Raw genomic sequence first — 23,057 nt, 5'->3', positions numbered from 1 at the left:
AGAAAAATAAAAATTATATTGGAACAGAAGGTGGTGGTAAAACGCATCAAATACAAGGATCAGATTTTTCTTCAATGTCGAAGCTGCTTATTAAACAAATTAATTTTTCAAAATTATTTCTGACTGAGTATTTATAAAGCTGTGTCCCTGCTTTTGATGTTTATGCAGCCATCTAAGTTATCAATCCTAGTCCATTTGGAATCAGTAACAAAACTCCTATTTAAATTATTGGCTCCCTGTGTAGTTTCAAACACAGCTGAAGAGACAATGACTCAGAAAGCTGTGAAGCTTTTGTTATTAGAGAAGGAACGGTTCCTTTGACATTTCACAGTGACAAGCTAACTGCAGCAAAAAGAATAATACAAGTGCAATTCAGGCTTCAAACAATCTTTGTATTTTATTTCTAAAATAACTAAAAACTGCTTCTTGACTTAAGTACTCCTAATGTCTTTGTTATCTGTAGAATTGAGATCTTTATCAAACAGCTGATTTCTTTTTTTGCTTGGATTAGGATCATGGAATAATTTAGATTGGAAGGGAGTTCTGGAAGTCACTTAGCCTGCTTGAAGTAGGTGTTGCTGCATTAGTTAGGTTGTTACATCAGTAGGTGGCCAAGGCATGGACCTGACGGAGGTTTGACTATCTCCAGGAGCAGAGTTTGCACACCCTGTCTGGGCAGCCCATTCCAGTTTGATCCCTTTGACCTTCCCTGCGGGGAGACAGATTTGCCTTGTTTAACTGCATGGCATTTCTGGTGTCCCCACCTCTCTGTTGCCTTCCATCCTGCCACCATGCACTCCTGAGAAGCCGCTGGTTCTGGGTTTCTGCCTCTCTTCTGTAGCCAGTTGAAGGCAACAGGCAGTAAGATCCTTGCTTTGCATTTTCTGTAGGCTGTGTGAGCCCAGTTTTCTCAGCTTCTGCTGAGGCCTCGTGTGCTTCATTCTTCTGACCATCTGGATGGCCCTTCACTGGAGTATTCCTAGAAAGGCAGGGGCTGCAATGCTCCAGATGTGGTCTCATGAGTGCCACATGGAGAAGGAGGAGTCCTGTGCCTTGACCAGCCTGGACACTTTGGCTGGAAGGAGGCTGGTGGCTGCCTTGGTGCAAGTGGTCAGTGTGTCCACCGTGATCCCTCAGGCCTTTCCTGTACAGCTGCTCTCTGCCCAGCAGGTGTCCTGCACTGTACTGTCATACTGCATTGTTCATTCCATGTGCAAGACACTGACTTTTACTGCGATTCGTGCCCACCCATTTCTCCAGTCTGTTGGTAACTTGCCTGTCTAAATAGTAGCCTTACCCTCTGGCATGTCACCTGCTCCCCTGGATTGGTATAATCCACCCCCTCATCCAGGACATCAGGAAAGGTGCCGTTTGCCCTGGGAGCTGGCCAGTGCATGAAAACATGTTGACAAGAGACGAGTTGTAAATGTGTATGTATTTCAGCTCAATTTGCTGCTACTTTGCATTTTATTAATCATCGTACATGACTGTGTTCCAGTTTCATGGCACAGTGTTCCCAAAGCCATGACTGATGGCGTATCAAAACTTGTATGTGTTTCACTCAGTTTGCATGAAAGTACTGGTTCTCAGTTGCAGTGTGTAGCTTCCAAAAGTCTTTAAAGTGGGCTTTGGTTTTCAGGGTGAGGGCTGGGAAAACTCAGGTAGCATGCCAGTGTCACAGGCTGGCCATTGGGCTCTTATTTTCCCTAGTCATTGGTCTGGTACTTATGCTTGGAGTTTGGTTTTTTCTTTATTTCTTGTTAGAAGCCCTGAAAAAGGTTTCTTGGAAAATGTTCATTCTGCCTCTGACATACTTGATCACTGTCTTCTGCCACCGTTTAAGTTGTTCCAAGCCAGTTCCTATATTAATAGAAGAAATTTAACTAAGTCTAGGTTTCATCATTTCTGTTATTTGCTACAGGCTCATATTTATCCGTAGTCCAAATGCTCCCTTTACAAAGATGAGGCCTGGGTGTTTCCTTGTACCAAACGCTGGCAGATCATGCCCTTGCTTTTAGTAAAAGTCACTTTGCTCTTCTCTGTTTCATGCTGTTTTCACAGCCTTGGTTGGCTGCCTGCATTGCTCTTTACACATCTTCTTTTGGGAGGTGCCAGCCCTCTTAAGAACGACAGCAGACTGTGGTTTTGCACCCTTTTCAGTTTGGTTTTGCTTTAGGAGATTCACAAACCCCAGTTATTCTCATGGGTGAAAAGAAGGACTCCTTCCTATCCTACTCTGACCTTACATCTTGGCAAAGAAAGCACAATAAAATTGCACCTTATTTTTGGTAATTTTATGGGTGGGATGTTGTCAAAGAAAGGTTACATGACTGTAACAACATGTCTAAGCATACACAGTTCTCATTTGAGCTGCCAGGAGTGAGGAATAATTCTAGAAAGATTAAGATGGTTATTTCACTAAAGTTGGAGAAAGAAGAGAAACTGGCCCTTGCTATTCAGAGCTTTAAATCCCTGGGATGGTGCACAATGTTCCTGGAGCAATGGACACTGCTCCTGGTAAACAAAGCAGAGTGCTTGCTCTCAAAGCATCTGGTCAGGAAACTCTCTGTCCTTAGAATGGCTTTGAATTTAACAAAAATCTGTTTTCTTTTAGAAAGATGATAGAGGTTTTATGTGAATTGATTTTTATAATTAAAAGAAGCTAGTTAAAATTTATTTAGGACTGAATATATCCACCCCTCTCAGCTGAGGAACTGAGGCACTAAGGCTTATAAGTTTATGATTTTTCTCAACTCTAAGCCTCAACAAAATATTTTAGAGTTAATTAATTTTAAAGTGGCTTGTCTTTTGAAACCTTTGAATTGCTTTTGAGACTTTACCTTATGTTAGCTCTCTTTCTGTTTTACATGATGTTTGCACTGAATAGCTGTCATATATCAGAGGTACTTACCTCTTTAGAAAGCCATGTAATTTCCTACAAAAAGCTGCTTAATTTAGCTGTGCTGTTTTTCTGAAATTGAATATAAATTCAGCATTTTACTATAAGATTTGTTTGAAATATTGGATATTCTGTTGCCCATCATGCATTTCCAGAGCACTGATGCTCACCTCATGCCTATGATCACTTCTTCAAAGGTAAATACATTTCAAGTTCCTGTAAAATGTGGTGAAATTCAAATGCAAGTTGGAATAAAAATGTCTGTAGTCCTGTATTATGTATATGTATTGTCAAGAGAGGTCTTAGTAGTCCAGTTCTGTCCTTTCTCCCTTTGCTGTTTTATCATGTGTTTTCTTTGCTCTAAGTAATAATTGTATTTCAAACCTTTTTTTGCTCTGAGGAATAATTGCATTTCAAACCTTTCCCCCCCTTTATAGAGCCAGTATTGTGCAGAAGCGCATAATTTATTTTCAAGACGAGGGCTCTCTCACCAAAAGAATCTGTGAACAAGGTAAGGCAAAGTAAAGCATCTTTCTGTCCTCCTTGTCATGTTCTTTGTATTTCTCTGTACTCACTGTATCAAACTGAAATGTTGAGGCCTTGAACAGTTACATCCACGTTCGAATGTGGGATGTTCCATTCAGTTGTTGGTCCTTATCCCATATTCTGTTCCTCATACAACCCTCTCGGCTTCCCACTAAATTTAATGCCTGCAACTTTTTACCTGGTCTTTGTGTGACACCTGTTTGTCTCCAGGGCACTCGTTTGTTGGATCCTGGGCAATTCCATCCTTTCCTAAAACTAAATATTGCAGCTGGTTAGTGCATGCTATGGGAAAACTCATGTTTGGCTGTCCAGAAGTTTCAAGCCTGTTGTGTTTTGAGATGCACTGAGGTTCCACCCTTATCAGACAGCAATTAGGAACAATCCCATTTAAAATCTGCAGATGACTGAAATTGTGCCTTATTTAGGAATGTAGATTTAAATAATTGAATTCACTAACAAATATGGTCCAGGTATTTCAGGATTTTAGTTCAGTCTAATAGTAAGTTTGAAAATAAACAACAGAAAAAAATGTGCTTAACTCAAATTGTTTTCTGCAGTATTTATTATGGCAACTTTGCTGTCCTCTGTAGCCATTTTCAATGGGTACTTCACTGCTTTTTCAGACTCAGCCTCGGAAGGTGTGACTGACAAGCCAATTTTAGATTGCTGTGCCTGTGGAACTGCCAAATACAGGCTAACTTTTTATGGAAACTGGTCAGAAAAAACACATCCCAAGGATTTCCCACGTGAGTACCATTATTTTCCCTGTACCAAATAGGGGCATTGTGAAGAGGGCTGGAGCATCACAGCATTACTTATTTACAGCTCCACAGTGGAAATTATGGCACACATGGAATCCTGCTAACATTCAGTATTGGAAATCAATGGATCTTTCTGTGCCACACATTACAAGGAAAGGCTATTGATTTGCCTGACATTTTAAGCTAAGGTGTTTATGAGAGCATATTTTTAAGATATCTTTGTGGTGAGAAAGGTTCCTTTCTTCTCTTGTTGAGAGCTTAGACTGGCTTGTAATGTACAGCTAGGAAATGAGATTTTAAGGGAAAGGTAACAAAGGATGGGCAACACACTAACATTGGGATTTTTTCAGACATGCCAATCTAGTCAGTTTGTTTTATTTTAAAGTCTTTTGAATTATTTCACTTAGTTTTTGTCAGTTTTGAGTCTTGCCACCCAAGGACATTAGTTCTATCTATATCTGTATCTATATCTATCTGAGAACACTCTGTCTTCTCTGTCTTTATAAGTTGAATACAGATAAAAACCACCTCCTGAACTTTTCCTGTCTGGGTTTTTAAGTTTCTGAACTACAGAATCAGTATTTTTGTTGCAAGTTTGCTTTTAACAGTTACTCAAGTAACTGTAAAAAGCTGAAGTCACAAAAATGTGCACTATGCGTTTGGTTTTTCATTACTGACTCCACAGTCTGTGGCAAGAAAGGTTAGGAAACTATTTGAGAACATGAGTCACATTTATGGCTCTTGAAACTTTGTTATGTTGTCTGTGGCTGCTGTTTATTATATAGGCTTTTCATGTCAATTTAAAAAAAATTATTATTATTGTCACAGTGTCAGAATATCCTCATATAACTCCAATGTGGTTTGTATGAGCCCCCAGTTTGAACAGCCTAAGCAATATTGTCATGCTGAGTCTCTCCTACATTTGTACATGGCATTGTTCAAATGCTATTGGTCAGCATAATGCAAGGGAGATAAAATAAGCACACCCAGTAATTGCAGGAATTTTCTTTCAGGCTGCTGGATGATTTGTGTGTCTGCTGAGTGTGGCACTTTCTGTGCTCTGTTTGGTGGCTGGAAACAGGGCATGAGAAAGTGACTGAAAACTATGAAATTACTGAGACCTAGTGATGTAATCCTGGGGATAATTGGCCTTTTCTTTGACATCCAAGTCAGTGAACTCCTGAAGAGTGTGGGTGCATGATGGTACATGAACAAGTTGCAGACTCTGTAGCCTGCCATCTTTTCCCACTTACAAAGTGCTGAATTAAATGAATACTTTACTTAAACTGGAAAAGTGAAAAAATACCCAGTCCCAGTAATACAAAGTCCCAGTAATAACAGCTAATAAGATTTCAAATTGAAATTTAACAAAATTGAGAAAAAAATCTCATCCTGATATTGTAATGTTAAAAATGAAAACCAGCCAATGACATTATTCTTTAAAATCTTGAACTTGTGCAGTAATTACAATAAATAAATATTATTCATTAGAGACCATGGTAAATCACTAAATATTTGCCAGGTCATCACATAAAATATCTGCTCTATTCTCATACCATCAGTATGGCTGAAACAGAAAGCAGATAATAAAATTTACATTTTATATCTTTTCTTTAACTTATCTTCCGACCTGCTTCAAAAAATCCCCAAAGAAAATGTATCTGTTGCTTGAGTTTTCTGCAAAGAACTGTTTTTCCCAAATGCTATTACAGAAATGCTTCTGGAAGGTACAGTGCAAAACTTTTAATTTTGGGAAATTGTTTTGAGGCTTTTGCAGGTTCCACAGATTAGGAACAATTTAACATGTATTATACCAGTGCCATTAAAATACTTGAGTTCCATTAAATTTATAACCATATTATCTGTTCAGGAGTTATCAGATGAGCCCACTCTGTAAATCATTGCTTAAAATAAAACCACTGCTACACAGTCTTGTTCTGAGTGTGCCAACTGCAGAGTGACTGGAGAGAGGAGTGCCACAGGTGCAGACAAGCATCAAATACCAATTCTTAAAACAGTTTTGCCTTTGTGGATTTCAAACTGAAGAAAAAAATAACTGATTTCCAAACTAAGGCTTAAATAAAGTTGATCGTACTTTCCAGGTAACTTTTGCAAGTTGCCACAACCCCTGATAATGGACTAATGGAAACTGAGTATTTAATTTGTTATTAAACCTGACTTAAGGGGAATTATTAAATTTCATATCACATTTTGCCAGTCAGAAAGATTTGTATTCATATATGCCTTGTGGATTAAAAGCATTTATTCTCTCTGGGTATCACCCTTATATGATAACAAATACTTAGCTCTCCATCGTGATTTGATGTGGCACATTTATGAAATGTGTCAGAGAATATATTCTCATGCTGTGATGACACCTTGATCTTCATGCCAAAAGAAGAAGTGTATAAATTGAGAAAGCACTTAAAGGTACAAAAATGTAGTGAAAAAACAGCACTGGAAAGCTGTCAGTACTCTGCTTGCTGTCTTAAGAACCGGGTAGTGATGTTGGATGCAAAATAGCTCTGGCCTTGCTCTGCTCAGATTATCTCATGAAGAGAAGTTTCTTTGATGTTTAGAGGAAAAGCTTAAGAAATATCAAGTTGTCTCTTTGTTCTCAGAAGAAATGGGAGGGTCAAGGTGAGGAGGAAAACATTTGCAAATGTAGCACAAATCGAGCAAAGTTTAGGGCAGATGTGGTATTCTCCCACCAGTCCATTTGGGCAGGGAGCTGGGGCAGGTCCTTCCTCTGCAGAGCCAATGTCTTTGGGGAGAGTGTTTGGGGGACGAGGCTGTGCTGTGATTGCAAAGGCAGCAGGTGTTCTTGTCCTGCTCAGAAGTGAGAGAAGTGTTGGAGCACGTGGAACAATTCATTATCCATTTGACTAAAGATTGAAGGCATTCTGGTTCTTCTCTGTAGTGACACGTTTTTGTTTTATAGGGACCATGTGGAACCTTCTTTCATTCACTAAGGTTTGGTGTCCCTGTATTTCAGAGTAAGCTGCTGTCTGTGGCTTTGAGATAGTCAGCCCTGTGTGCTGGGAGGAAAGAGTGGGCAAAACTGGTGGTGCCATCCCTGGGACTGAGTGACAGCACCTCCCTGGGGTCTAACAAGGTGCCACTGTATATTGGAACAGTTCCTGGATCTTAGGCCAAGAAACCATCTTCTGTCTTTGTGGTCTCTTCAGCTCTTACCCATGGAGGAGGCAAGATTTAGTTTTGTGTTTCTCCATTTGGGGCTCAATTAATCATGGGTTTTAATTGATTCTGAAAACATCAGGCCTGCTTCAATTCAGAACTCACTAAGTGTATTTTGGTCGAAGTTTAGGACTAAGGAACCTATTGAAGCTCTCCTTGCTGCCTTGCTAGACCATCTCCCTCAGCTATCTGTTCTGCTTGCTGTACCTTTTTAGGTTTTTTTCCCTACCGTTGGTGTTCATTTTATATTTCTAATCTGTTTTCTGCTCTCCCATGATTAGGTTCCTGCATCTGACTTTATACAATTCTTTACACTGTCTTTTTCAATTTCATTGTCCCACTTTTCACATCTTAAATTTGCATTTCTTTTGTTTACTTCAATATTCATTTTTCATTCATTTATTCAGTCTTCAGCTGTTTTTACTGCTACTCTCTACCTTTTGCATTGCAAAGAAAAATGTTAAATATTGTTTCACTCCATCATTCTGCCTCCCTCATCTCCTACAGCCTTTGCATTGTTACCACACTGTCTGTTTATGTGAGTAGTTCATTTTCTCATTCTTTTCCTTATCTCTTTGCAGATGTTATTTGACACTTAAGTGAATTAATTTTTATTTCCAGACTGTGGGACTTCTGTGACTCCTTATTTCCTCTCAATTCTCTTTCCAATTCCATCATGGTTCTCTAACATTTTTTCTTTAAACCTTTGTTTTTCTATTTTCTTTTTTTTTTCTTGCTCAACAAGTCAAGAAGCAAGAGCAGGAATCCTTTTGCCTGACTCTACAACACTTACACTATCTGAGCAAGCAAACTCGGTGACTATAGGAACACCAAAAGTCACTTCTTTGCTACCTTCCTAAATTACAGAGAATCCCTCCTAATGGTTGGGGCGAAGGTGAGGGAAGGAGACATGGTACATGTATAATTTAAATATGCAGAAGTAGAAAAAACAGGTATGTCAGTGCGAATAAGAGCAATTCTTTACGAGTATTTTGAAAGTCTCTTGAGAGAAATATTAAGCATTTAGCCACAGAAAGCAAACGTTCCTCCTGTCTTTCAGCAGAAAGCTGATGGAGGCAGTCTCTGTAAGCCCTTTATAGCCCTGTGGCTGTTGGTGTTTAGTCACCAGTCTGGGAACAAATTCCTGTAACATTTAATGACAGTATAATTGTGTTTCCATCCGCCTTTTGCTGGAGATCTCTCACCACACACACAGATCTAGTGTTTGAAACCATGGTCTGCCAGTAAGGAAACAACCTACCGTTGTTAATCTGGGAGTTACCACTGAAGTCTTCCCTTGCAGGTTTCCTTCTCAAAAATACTTGACATGAGATCTAAAATGAAAGGTTTCTTCAGCTTCCTGAAGAAGTGTGAGATCTTTGGTGAAAAGATCTACTAAGTCTATCTGTTCTGAGGGGCTGCTTGATTAGCTGCAATACAATATTTCTTACCATTTCTGCCTGTACTGTTATATCCAATAATTACTGACCCTTTATGCTCAATTTCTGTAGGTCATTGGCGTGTTCTGAAGGTGTGGTGAATTGATGCAGTGAGAAATGACAGCATGCAACACATGCAAAACTTGGTGCTGGTGAAGACTGGGGACATTAAATCTTTATCAAAAATTAGGAATTCAGCTTTGAGGCTGTCTTGATGGTTGCTTGTTTGTTTGTTTTTTTTCCCTGAAAGGACGCACCAACCACTGGTCTGCGATCATTGGGAGTTCCCACTCCAAGAACTACATCCTTTGGGAATATGGAGGGTATGCCAGTGAAGGTGTCAAACAAGTCGCGGAGTTGGGGTCCCCAGTAAAGATGGAAGAAGAAATTCGGCAGCAAGTAGGTGTATTTTAGTTCATACTTTAACAAAGCCTGTGAATGATTTGTTGCTGGCAATGTCTGAATGTGATTTTGCTGACTAATCCTTAGTGAAGTGAATAAGGAGATCTGCCTGCCTTTCTAGACTCATTCTTACTCTGGCAAGAGTGTTTGGCTATGAAAGGTCAAGTAAGTTGCAGCATTCTGAACTTAGAAAATCTCTAAATATCTATGTGAATAAATGAGAGATAGAAGACTATTGTCATGTTTCTTGGCTTAATCGTGAAGACACTGATTTTGTTAAAGGAAAACCTTGAAGGCAGAAGCAATAGCCTTTTTGAAGTGCTGGTTTTTAGTTTATAGGGTATTGTAGTATTTTTATTTTCTGATAGGCACATTATTTGTGGGTTTCTGTAGATTCATTCAAGTTAGAAATGTTCTTACAAGAGAGTGAGGTGATTTTGTTGGTGAGCAGGAAACTTCACACAATTAATTACTGATTGTTGATGAATTGGGACTAATGTTTAAGGGCAAAAGAGCCTTTACAGTGTATCATCTTATAGGGCATTGGTTTAGCATAACAGAAATGAATCTTTCAATAGTTTATAGATGATTTTCATTTTTTTTACATCAAGTAACAAGCTACGAAATAAAATATAGGAGGACATAATCATGGCTTTTATTAGGATGTCTTCCTTCCTTGCTAGAAACTGGGCTTAGTTACAAGGCAGAGAATATAAATATTATTAGAGGTAACACCCAGTTACACTCACAGTGTTATGTAGATGTATGTCTGTAAGTACATGTATAATACATAGTTAGGGTTGCTACACATATGAGAGAAGACAGAAATTGCCCCCAACAGTTTATCAACTTGTACAGGCAAGACAGGAGCAGAAAGGAAACAGCATCAGTAAGAAAATGTAAAGGCTGAACAACTAAGGACAGCTGTGGTTTATTGGAGTCCCTGGTTCCATTTTGCTGACTGATACAGTGATACAAAGGAGCAGTAGGCTGAGGCAAAGTACTGGGGTGGGGTGGCAGGGACACACTGCCAGGGAGAGAAAATGGTAGCAAAAGAGCTTATTTGGGCACCTCATGTGCCTGCTTTGCTCTGCCAGCCTTTAGCGTGCCATGAGAGGTGGGACTTAATATTTAATTGATACACAAAATTTTAATGTGTTCCAGGGACACTTTCTGCTTCTGCCAAATGTACTGAGAAGTACAGATTTCAGGAGAGCCAGAATTTTATAGAAGTAGTAGTGATTCAATTATTCAGTGCCCATTCTTTTTATGAGGTACAAATTTTTAATCAAAAAAGCAGAATAAATGTCATGAGAATGGAAAATAGTACTTTACATTTCAGTGATGAACAAAAATGTGTCTTAAAATAATGATTGATTATTTACTGTTTAGTTGCAATTTCTAGAATCTGTTTAATGTTTTGCTTCCTGATGAATCACTTTGTTTGGTTTGTTATACAAATATATCAAGTGCTGTTTCCCTATTAATCATTATTTATGTATCAGGAACATGCTTTCCTTAGTAATCTGTTTTCCAAAGAAAAGAATCTATCCCTTAACTTTGAACACATGTGTAAAACCCCTCTGTACCTACAGTCATTTTTGCTACATTTGTTTGGATCTTTCCTATATTTGCTACTTCTGAAGAAGAAATTAGCAAAACTAAAAGCAGTGTTCAAAACTACATTGCTGAATAATCCTCCTTTCTCTTGGTAACTGCTGCATGTTCAAGAGACAGTATTTTGAGACCTCCAAGGTAACACTTAGATCATATACAGAGGTACAAAAAGAATGATTGAATTATATTTATATAAACAGTGTAAAACAACCTCAGACTGTCTGGCCCATGAGAAAACTTGCATAGAAAAAGCTTCATGTACTAAATTTCATTCCCACTTTGGTGATGCTTAAGTGTATATAATCATGGTTCAAGAACAGCTGGTGTGTTCGACAAGAAACTCCCAGAGGCGAGAAAAATAAACTAAAAACAGCTTATAATTTCATATACAAAAGGGATATGAAAGGAATATAAAAAGGTAAAAACAATTTCAATGTGAGGAAAATTCTGATTACTGATTGTCTCTTTAACCCATAATAAAATTGGTGTACCTGGAAGTAGAAAGTAGACCTTGGTTCTTTATACTTTTACAGAGAAGTAGCTACATTTTATCCCAACAATATGATATAAACCAAGATGGATTGAAATTACAGCAGAGTATTCCATATACCATATGTAACTTATCATTTTTGCTGCTTACTTGGGAAATCAAGATTTTCTTATCGTAGGCCTACATGAAACAAAGAAAATCAAATAGTGTCTTTGTACTAAAGAAGTTAATTTTTTTGCACAGTTTATGAATACTCTATAAAATGAAGTCTGGCACATCTGAATTGTGCTTACACAAGGATTAGGTCTGCTCCTGAAGCAGCAGGGGCATGAGGAGAGTGAGGGAAGAAGGGCAAGCAGAGGTGCAGCTGTGCAAGGTCACGCTGGCTGCTGGGAGAAGAGGCAGCAAACGGAAAAGAATGAAAGTTGTGACTCTCTCTGCTTTCCAACTCTGGGTTCCTTGTCACTGTGTGCCATGGATTTGCAGGAAAGGGGTGTATTTATACTCTGAATTTCAATCAGAGGTGATGGTGACTATTAAAGTGCATCCAATAGGTAACTGGCTACAGTTTCAGGGGCTGGTGGAATTGGCCATGGAATGAATGAGTGTTGCAGGTAATCACACATCAGGGTGTGTGACTGCATCAAACCTGCAATAATCCCCCAGTTGTCCTTGCTCAGACTACCCAAGCAGTGAAGCACTGTTAGAACTGCATTTTACCTACAGCAGTGCAGTGTATTGTCCAGTGCCAGAACATTTTGGTTGAGTTTATTTGACTTTTGGTTTCTTTTTAACATGTGTGTGTCACTAATATTTTTGAGAGATTTTGAGGTAAAATTCTGAAACCAAGACAGCAGAGCTTAGTAATACCAGGAGCTAATTTGCTGACATTTAAGTCAGGCTGCCTTTTTTTTTTTAATTGCACGTTGTCCCTTGCAATATCCTTATCTACCTTGAAATTTGACAGCATTGTTTCCTTCCCCACGTGTCTCCGTCCACCTCAGTATCTATTTTCTTCTTTTCCATTTCTTGTTCTACTGTTCTTTTCCCTACCTCCTATCCTTGCAGCTTTCTGGTTTGGGTTGATGGGAGGATGCAATTCATTAACATCATGCTCCCAGCAGCTTTGAGGTTTCTGAAAACACAAGAAAGGCAATGGCTGTGCTTCATTGTGGTGCCTGGACTCAGGGCTGGGGCTGTAGCTCTCGCCTGCAGCATCTTCACAGTGGGTGCTGCACTTCTCACAGGGCTGCATTTGGGTTTGGGAATCTCTGTGTTTTGTAGCCAGTTGCTGAGGTGCATACACAGACACATATTTATGCAACCAGCACGTGTGTTGTTGACATTATCCAGGGCTTATTAAAGAGAAAAAAATCTGTCTAATGATTTTTATTATTTTTTACCAAAACCATACTGTGTATGAAATGAAACAAAAGAAGGTCTTTCCTTAAAGGAGCTTTGTTAAGAAGTGTCCTAACGATTATGTCATTAACTAAAGATTCTCAAGCGTGAACATTGCTGCTTCCCATACGGCAAACTGCTGTATCATCATCAGCTTTTCTTCTTGACTGGGCACCTTTGACTGCTCTGATTTGTGTTGTTGCTGTAAAGAGCCTGTGTGGTGTTTTTGCATGGATGATCCTGGGTACTGTAAACTTGCTTTGTAGTTTGTTTATCTGGGAGAACTTAAAGGGACTAATCAGCCTTTTTGTTAAACTATTCCTGGCAGCCTGAAAGGAAAGCCACAGCACATAAGAGTTTTACTAAAACAATCTGTCGAGTGGTTGATGTGTACAATGGGATAATTCATGCGTTAGACTTCAGGGGTTATAAATGAACAAAGGATGGAAAAGGAATTGTGTGAGGAAAAGAATGTGCACTGACCTCGCATATCTCTGAAGTACATTCATTTTTTTGCTTTGTTTTTAGAAAGTCTGGCATCTCCAGAACCGTTATTTGATAAACTGCCTTGTCAGAAACAAATACAGAATTAGAAAGGGAAATTCTGCATCCCAATTGTGATTGCTGTGTTTGAGCAAATGAACCAGCAAACAAGATGGTTACAACACAAATCAGAAGGAATAAAGTGTAATGCTAAATGTCATATCCTAGGCAGATGAAACAAGATTAAAATAGAGATGATTTAAATATCACACACCTTAAGAGAAATAAATTTTGCCACAATTTTTTTTAGACCAGGATGAATAATATTGTGTACCTTGTCACCTTTTCCAGGAAGTACAGTCTGTACTCTCTGCTTGTTCCCTAAGGACACACAGGTGACATTCTTTCAGGTTTGGATTAATGCTTTCTGAAATGTCAGTAAGTGGGATGACTTTTTAGATTGTCTTCAGTGGTCTCAGATGAAAGCTGACTATGTCTGCAGACCTTTAAGGAGAGCAAGTTCTGCTTTCCAGGAAGATGCTTGTAAAGTTTTTGACACACGGTAATTTAAGTTCTGTGTATGAATTGAAGATGAAATATGAAAAAAATCAAAAGATTCTATAAAGTATACAGTTCTTGTGACCCCCTCCAACCATTTATGTGTTCTGGTATGTTTGGGTTTTTTAAATATATCCACATAATAAGAAAAAAGGGTAAAAATTAAAGTACCTTCGTTTTTGGATTGATCCTCACTGACGTTTTCTATGGAGAAAGGTAATTTCAGTATTTCAGTTGAGTAGCTACCATCTTATTACCTATTTTGTAACACAGCACTCTGTTCTTCCACAGAAGAATGGGGTCATTAGATTTTTCTGACTGACACTGGTAGATCACCTGAATTACAGAGAGGAATCTGCACTATATTGATCACTTTTTGTCACAGTGCTGGGCAAATTATTGTGTTTACTGAAACAAGCTCAACGTTTGGCTTTTTGAATCACCTGTTATTGTGTGCTTAGAGGAGTTCAAATTAGCCAACCAACCAGAGACATTCAACTCTTTTGTACTGGTGCTTGACAGAACAGCTGCAAATTCTCCCTGAGCTCTGAAGCTCAGAGTCCCAGAGACCCCCAACAACGTCTGACAATAAGGCTACTTTGCACTTGAAGTCTGCGATTGCTGTCAAAGTAGTTCAGGCTGTGTTTGTTTAAAGTAGATAAAAAAAATTAGTGACAACATCATGGCTTGGCCTTCGCTACAGGAGGAGTTTGAAACTTATGGAGGGTATTTTTGCTGCTATTTTTACTCATGGAAACCAGAAATTGGCCAGCTGGGGGCTTTACCTTGGCTTAACCAAACCTTCAGTGAGTGGCATTGACATTCCCACAGAGCCCCCTTTCTCCTTAACCCCCAGGAAAGGCATTTTATCCCCATCCAGATTTCAGAGACACCACCTGTTGAAGAGACAGGAAATATTAGTGTGGTCATAGGGTCTAAGATGGAAAGCCTGGCTGCTCTTCCAGAGTCCCAAAGCCCTTTGGGTTCCTGTGCAAAGCCCTTTTCAGCAGTTTGGGACTTGGTCTAACAGTGGAACAGCAGAAACCCGTCCCAGCGTGCTTTCCACTTTAGTTACAGCCTGACAGCATGGTTTTAATGTGGCATTTGTTCTAATTCTGGTCAGATCAAGCTGCTTGATCATAAGTTGGTATCTAGACCTCTGTTTGCTCAGTTAGACTCTGCACTCTGCCTGCACCTCTGCTGCGAATTATGGCACTTTTAATGCCTTTCCAAAATGCTAAGTGATAGATTTGTCATCCTTTCCTTTTGGAAGGTAGACCTTGTATAATAATTTAAAATCCCTGGCATTTTGGTAATTAGAAGGTTTGAAATCCCTGTTTACTGCACTAAATTTCATGAAGTGTTTCCGCCAAAGAGAAATTGCTGTCTACTTATGTCATAAAGAGAAGCTTTATGTGCCAGTAAATAACTCATACAACAGGGCTCAGAATGTCTCTTCACAGGGAGCCTCCATCTTTTAATAAACTTATGTTGGAAATTGTAATTAGATGATTCAGTTTGGGTTGCTTTCTTTAAAAAACAAACAAAAATTGTTCATCCCAATTCCATTCTTTTGCAGCACTTGATGAAAATAAAAATATGCTTTTCCAATAAGAAATAAACTAATATTACATCCTGGGCCCCTTTGCTCTTTGTGGCCATATGATTAATTGCTGTGACCATGATACCAATGTAGGCCAAAATACAACATTCATTTTGAAAGGCAGAGGTTTAAAACGTGCCCTTTTGTTCCCTGACAATTGTTGAAATGAAGTTAAAAATTTTAAGTAATAATATTTAATTTTTTTTATCTTCACTTATAAGGCAGATATTTACAGGCCATGTCATTTTAAAAGGAAAGCCAGAAAGAAAAAAATCAACTTTTTTTAGATATAATAGTAAGTAAATTGGGTTTCTAGAAATCTTTATCCTTCTAAAGTAAGTGTGGAAACCCCCAGATTTCAATTTCTTTGCTGAGTTTTCTTTCTATGCTTATAGAAGACAGTATAGTCACTCTGTCAGGAAACTAGTATTGGTTTCAGTGGTTACTCTAGTCTCTAATTGGAACCATATTGCAAAAGTTTTGATGGCTTGTGCAACTGTTAAGCTTTAAAAATAACTAAACAAATGAGAAGTTCACTTTGAGATACCAAAAGTTATTAAACATTCAGCTATGGAGGGAAATCAAGGGCATGTCTTTTTTAATAAAAACTTCCATTCCATTTCAGTCAGAGAAACTATTGTTTTATTGATGGAAATAGCCTTGCAAATACTTTTTTTTATACTAACCCTGAATAGAGCAAAACACCTTTGGTTGGTCTAAAGGCCACTGAAGTTGATGACTCTTTCACAGAATTACCTCTGATGAATTGTTACTAAGTGGTGTATTATTTTCTGGGCCAAAACGTGAAAAACTCAAGCCACTCGTAATAGTTCATGCAGTCAGACAATAAAAATGAATAGAAAACTTTGTGCTGCTTTGAGAGCTTTGAAAATATTGTTCTGCTATGGATTAACTCTGAGTCATTAGAGCAGTTACTCCATGTGAGGGTCTTCTGCTTGGAGGATGGTGAGAGCTGGCACACAGTGAACAATTTTTGTGCAAAATGTCACAGGGCAAAAGATAATTTTGAAATTTTATTTAGCCTTTGTTGAAAGCTTTAGTGAAATAGTTAACAGTACTATTTCAAGTTTTGTCAAGTTGCTCTTTGCCAGATCTGGTGACAAGATCAGGGCGATGCTGTAAATCCACTGGACGCTCACACTTGAGCGGAGCTGTAAATCTGGTTCCCACTGCTCAGCTGCATTTGTGGGACATCATAAATCCACTTGTATCAGTGTTGTGCAGAGCTAGGCCAGGTGCCCATTTGCCAGAGACAAGTGATGGTCCTTTCTGCTGCGGAAGGTCTGTGAAAATCAGACCCAGTTGTTGCCCTTGTGATGCAGAACTGTTAAAGCACTGGAGGTTTGTCCTGTGCTGGATGGGGATTTGCCTTGCGAGAAGCAGCCTTTGCAATTGATGTGCCTGGTGCTGTCATGCCACAAAGAGGACAGGTCTATGCTGTCGTTGGGTGGAAAATTCTGTCTCATGGGCTGTGTTTTGAGTTGCGGGATATTTCTTCATCTGCTTAAAATTAGAAGATGCTTTTGGAAATTGTGAGTGCTGAACAGACTCCTGCTAGGACATTGTTTCCTTACAAAATAACCTCACAGGACTGTGTAGGTGGTGTGTGCAACTGGAGCATGGAAAGCACCTCTCCCTCCCTGTGTTGAGCTCCTGGCTCATTGTTGACCAAGTCCTTCTTTCTTAACATGTTTTCTCAGAAGTTACAGATGCTCTCCTGTCTTCCCAGGCACTCAGCAATGGGACAAGGGGGCACGGGCTCAAGCTCTGCCAGGGGAAATTTAAGTTGGAGATCAGAAGAAAATTCTTCACAGAGAGAGTGCTCAGGCATTGGAATGGGCTGCCCAGAGAGGGGGTGGATTCACCATCCCTGGAGGTTTTTTAAACTGAGATTGGACATGGCACTGAGTGCCATGATCTGGTAAAGGGATTGGAGTTGGACCAAGGGTTGGACTTGATGATCTCGGAGGTCTTTTCCAACCCCATCGATTCTGTGATTCCCTGTTGGCTGAGGACTTTGGTTGTTCTGGAAATAGACAAGTAGAGATGATATTTGAAAGGTTAAAACTATTTTTTTACTTTTTTTTTCATTTTCTGTGCTTTTAACAGCTGTTACTAATTGACAATCAAGTGGGCACCTTGATATTTAAAACTCTGGGTTGCAAGCTCTCATCTTCTTAATGAATTCCAGAGGTTTCACACCTCCAACTTTTATGAGATTCTTTGAGGTTTTCCCCTCTTAATAATTATCCAGTGATTGATAAGAAATTATTTGCATAACCAAAGAATGAGTTATGTCTTATCAGTTGGTCAACATTTAATTTCTCTTTCATTTGCCTCAATTTGCCTTGCTGGTTATTTTCTTCTAATGATCACAGACCCTGCATTTCTATTATAGAACAGGAAGAAATACATCTTTTCAGTAAAATCTAATAATCAGGTTCTCTTTCAATAAAAAAAAAAATCTTCAGGCATTCTTTTTTGCAGAAGACAGACCCTTCAAGATAAAAAAGGTAGGCTTAACTCAAAGATTAGTCTTCTCAGTGAATTCTGATGTGAAGTCTTGCGGAAATGGGACCTATCAAAATTCTTACCCATTTTTAAAATGCCTCTGATAGCTGAGAGACCCATCAAAGCTTATGAAGGTTTTCTCCACCCCTTTGACAGCTGCCTGGATCACAGTTAAGCATCTAGAGGAGGGAATTGTTGCTTCTGTGATAGATCCATTCATTTGGAGGGTATGCAATAATTTTAGCTCTCCAGTACACAGACATAAAAGTAACAAGAAATGTCATCTGTTTCAGACAATATGATTGGATTGCTAGACATTATTTGCTAATTTTAGTATCTTAAAATATCTTGCCTCTTCATTTCCTGCAGTTAGGTTTTATCATACTGTTCTGCTGTCACAAAATTATTACTATACTGTAGCAGATTCATCCAGTGGAAAGATGTGATAAAATGACTTTCAAATTATTTTCTTTGAGTCTGCCACTTTAGTATTTTTAAAACATAAGCATTTTGGATGCCCTGATTCTTCTTGTGCCACTAATAATGAAGGACAAACTCCACCTGACAGCAGAAGTTCAGCACTCACTTTAGCCAGAGAAATCTGTCTTATTCCTGGCAACTCTTCTGGTTCAGAATGGCAGCTCTAAATCCTAACAAGGCACAGCAGATGCATTTGAGGAGGGACTCTGAGGCTCTCAGCAACACAAGCAGAATGTTAAGTAACAGCAACTGTAGACGAGGTAACTCCAATAATGTCGTTTTGTTTGACAGGTAGGGCAGATGGTTGGGCTCCTCCTTCTGTGGGAGGCACTGCCCAAACTCCTGTTGGCTTTAGCAAAGGCTGCTCTTTCAGGGTCAGACTACCACTAAAAATTAAATTAGGGAAGAGTTGACCTCTCTGAATACTTTCCTCTGCAGTGGCTTAACCTCTGATTAAAATGCAGTGGCTGAACAGCCAGTGACATTCAGCTGCCTGTTAGGGAGGTGCTGCAAGGGCTAAACAAGGGCCTGAACTCTCATTAGCTGCATTTGTCAGGATCCACAGCATCCTCCCCTGTTTTCTCTTGTTGCATTGTAAATATTGTTCAAAGGAAACAGCATGAAATAACAGCTGAAGCTGGAGTCCTACTAGCTCATTTGACTTGCAAATGCTTAATTATTCAGACAAATTTTCAACATAAACAAAAACTAAGGAAAAAACCCACAATACCAAGTTCATCATTCTGGCATTAACTTTTTTGGTTTTGAGTTTTTTGTTTAGGAACCTCAGTTCAGAGCTCTGTTACTCTGTGTGTCAAATGCTTATTTTCACCTAAATTTCAGCAGAACACTTCAAAAAATACCAGGTGCAAATATCATATGTATTCCCAAAACCAAATATGTTTGCAAATATATTAGTGCTCCTTTGCCTGTGTCCTTTTCTAAGATAGCTCCTCTCAGTTCAATACCTAGATCACAGATATTGATTTCAAAATCTAGTTATTGCATTTAATGTACAATGAATAGGGATGTTCAGGCTTTATGTTGATCTAGTTATTGCTTTTACTGTACAATGAATAGATGTGTTCAGGTTTTGTGTTGCATATGTGTTAATATGTAATGTATCTAATGGTCCAAGACACTCAACAGGGAGGATATTCCTAACACTTTAAATAACATTTTAACTTTGTTTTCTTAGGTTGTTTTTCTAGTCTGAGTCCAAAAGGATTCTAATGTGTTGTAGCTTCTGTCAGTCAAAAACAGAAGTAAGAATACTTATTTTTAGCAGAGGGGAGGATTAATGTTGTTGACTAGTCTTTAGCTCAGGAAAGAATGACATGCTCGCAGATTGGAGTTGCTTTGAAGTTCACAAGCCAAACATTGCTGTAAAATAACATATGCATGAACTTGGGAACTGTAATATATGCTGCAGCCTGAAACAGATCCAAGAGTTATCACAGGGCGGGGATGAAAATATCTGTTAGTGTAATTAATTGCTTGTTACAAACTCTCTAGAAGCCTTTTAAGAAGATGTTTTTGGATTGTCCATCAGTCAGTTCTCTAAATGTGGCTAAATTGTGTCATTATGCCCTTGCTTCAGTAAGTGGTATCTGCAAATAAAGACCCTTTCTCATAGCATGGGGTGTGTTCTGCTATTCCTCTGGGGAAAAAAAGCCATACAGAACTTACTGGAAACAATCAAGAGTGGAGTGGAATATTTGTTACCGGCATTGACATTCACCAGTATTTGATGGCAGAATTTTAGTCACTTATCTAAAATGTGGCTCAAAAGTAGATATGTTGGTAACTAAAATACTCTGTAGAAAATTTATTTTTGAATAATAATTTGGAAATTTATCTCAGATATTAGTCTGTACTACATGAAGTATGTTGATACTTTGCCAGGATAAACACTGAGTACCTCGAATGCTTCTGTTTATCCTCATGAGTGAGAAGAGGCAGCACCGTATCTGGAATGGTCTCAGAGGGGCTTAATTACTATAAACCTTCTGATACAGTAAGTCATCTAGTCTGGGCAAGTTGGTTTGTTCCTCTTATCATGTTTTATTTATACAATACTATTCAGGCTTAGGAAAGGACAGAAAAAAATAGCTAAGAGATCAATTATTTTACTTACAAAAATCGAATGCATCTTATAATTATCTGTGCTCTGTTCCTTGTAAGTTGGTAATACCAATTTAGATATTGAGGATGCAATGTTTGTTTTTTTTTCCCTTCTCCTCTTCTTTTGTAACTAATTTTTAAAATATTTTCAATAATTTTAATGCATTCAGTACTTGAAAAACAGTTAAGAATAAGTATCAACAGCAAACAGAACTCTTTAAAATCCTATTTTTGAATTCCATTGAAATGTGGAATGTAGAAAGAGTTTATCAAGCATTTTTCAATTATAGACTGAAAGTCCACTTGGGCTACATAGTTAATGATGTTATTTTGAAACACAAACCAGACCAATTATTGATATCAGATGCAGGTTTGGGGGTTACTTATTGAGTATCTGACAAACAAATGCGCCTCTAACTAAACAAGAACTGAGAAAGTGTGAGTCCATTTCTGCCTGATGACATTTTGAATTGAATGATATGAGATGGGATTTTATTGCCCTTATTTGGATATAAATTCCTGCATTACTTTACAATGGAGTCTTAGTGGAAGAGAATGCATGTTTTCTTGAAGAATAAAATTTTCAGCACACATTAATCAGGAGTGCAAACTTTAATTTCAGGTATGTTTAGTAATCTGTTAACAATACCTACCTTTTTTTTCCCATTTGAGACAAGCTCTGAGGGTAAGGGGAATGAAGATGGGAAATGCCCACAAAGGAAGATCTAATAACTTTGGGGTTTTTTTTAATCTATAATGAACTCAATCATTATTTTGTTTTGTAGTCATCAAGGTTGGGGTCTACCAAATGATGGTTTATCATTTAAGTTCCACTTACTGAAAGGGGAAGGCTGTGCCTTGGGTAGGAGGTTGAAGGCAAACCCTTGTACATCTAAAAAGGGTAATGTACATTCCAGCTAAAATTTTATAAATCTAAATGAATTTAATACAATACTGACTCACATCTACAGACTCTTTGCTTTTTCTTCTTCCTTATATTCATGTGTCAAAACATCAGAAATGCACGTTTTCTTTTAGTGTTCTTCCCAAACAGGTCAGTTCAAATACTCAGCTGCATCATTGCTGTGGCTCCTTCCTCACAGCTTAATTTCTCACAGCAGTTCTCAGAACACGTGGGAGTTTTTGCTTTCATTCCTTCAGCAGCTGGGAATGGCCCTCTAAAAGCAGTTTTTCATAGCTGTGTGCAGTGCATTCTGCTGAAAGCTTTGCTATGGCATTTGTGCTTTTAAAATGAAAACCAAAGGAATAAATAGATCTTTGTCATCATTAGCTTTAAAGTAATATATACAAGTGTGTGTGTATACCAGTGTATACAAGTGTGTATAATATACAGAGACATGTATGGCCAGATCATATACTTTAATGTTTAGATATGAGAAAACTGTTGATAATAACTTTCTCCTCCATGGAAACTACATCAAAAGTCTGTAGCTAGCCATGCATATGTAATAAGAAGGATATCCACTATCTAAAATCTGCTTGAGCATCACTTTTCCATTTTATCAAGGGGCTAAGGTGTCATTGATTGATGTGCAGCCATGACTAGTAGCAATCTGCTCTCTTAAGCACAAGGTGCATACACCTCCCCAGTCTTTAGGTTAAGAAAGGCATCCAGAAGTTGTTAAAAATACTTTGCAACCAAGGTGTGTTGCTATGTCTTTATTTCTCCTTGGCTTAAAAAAAGCTATAATGCTGTAAATAAATAAAATCTCTTGCTTAATTAAACTATATAACAATACTCATGGAACAGCTTGTGTTGATGGAAAAATGAAAATTGAAATTTCTTTTTACATCTGGGAATTTGAATCCCCCACACAGACCTTCTTAGAATTGTAGTACAGAGGCCTTTTCATTTGCAAATGGAAATGCAACTTTTCTACATCCCATATAAATTCACTGTAATAATCACTCCCTAAAATTAAAGTTTAAAAATCTGCTCTGTTGTTCATTAAATAAAAGTGTTTCATTTGAGTTATACAGGCAATGAAATACCCACAGTAGACACCTATTCCTAACACAAAAAAGCTGTCAGTAAATTATCTGCCAACTTCCACTTTGGGTATTTCCTGTTTCTTTTTCTTTCCATAAAAGGCTGGGCAGATTCAGTGCACATGCACAATCATGCTGAGCTTTTTCTGCCTCTCTCTCTTTTGCTCTGTCCTTTTTGTGTATGTTCATATACAGAGGGGCAAGAGAGACTCAGGAAAGACCAGGCAACTTTCCTCACTGTTACTGCAGAAATGTTAAATTCTACAATATTATCTAACGGTATTTATTTCAGAATTTTTAATTGATTTAAGTCACATACTCTGCGATGTGGAAGCCTCTCTGGTGTCTAATGCACATTTTGCAGCCTGTTGTGTTGCCAGCCCTGTGTTCCCACCTGGCTCTCAGGTAACTCTGCACAAGCAGAGCTCCAGTGCTTTTGCTGCTGGTTATGATGGCATTGCCTCAAAGCTTTGTGTGATGTTCAAGCTGGTTTGATGAGACACAAGCAACTCAG

General features: G+C 38.4%; 1 protein-coding gene across 1 annotated transcript in view; it reads left to right on the top strand.

Moving 5' to 3' along the window:
- SPON1 (spondin 1) overlaps positions 1-23,057 on the top strand; it is a 185,442-nt gene that overhangs the window by 50,208 nt on the left and 112,177 nt on the right. Inside the window, exons 4-6 of the mRNA XM_071559033.1 lie at positions 3,337-3,410; positions 4,069-4,191; positions 9,094-9,242. Coding sequence (XP_071415134.1) covers positions 3,337-3,410; positions 4,069-4,191; positions 9,094-9,242 — 346 coding nt within the window. The remainder of the gene's footprint in view (positions 1-3,336; positions 3,411-4,068; positions 4,192-9,093; positions 9,243-23,057) is intronic.

The sequence above is a fragment of the Pithys albifrons genome, chromosome 6 (genome assembly GCF_047495875.1).
Source record: "Pithys albifrons albifrons isolate INPA30051 chromosome 6, PitAlb_v1, whole genome shotgun sequence".
Taxonomy (NCBI): domain Eukaryota; kingdom Metazoa; phylum Chordata; class Aves; order Passeriformes; family Thamnophilidae; genus Pithys; species Pithys albifrons.
This window is presented reverse-complemented; position numbering and strand designations above follow the sequence as displayed.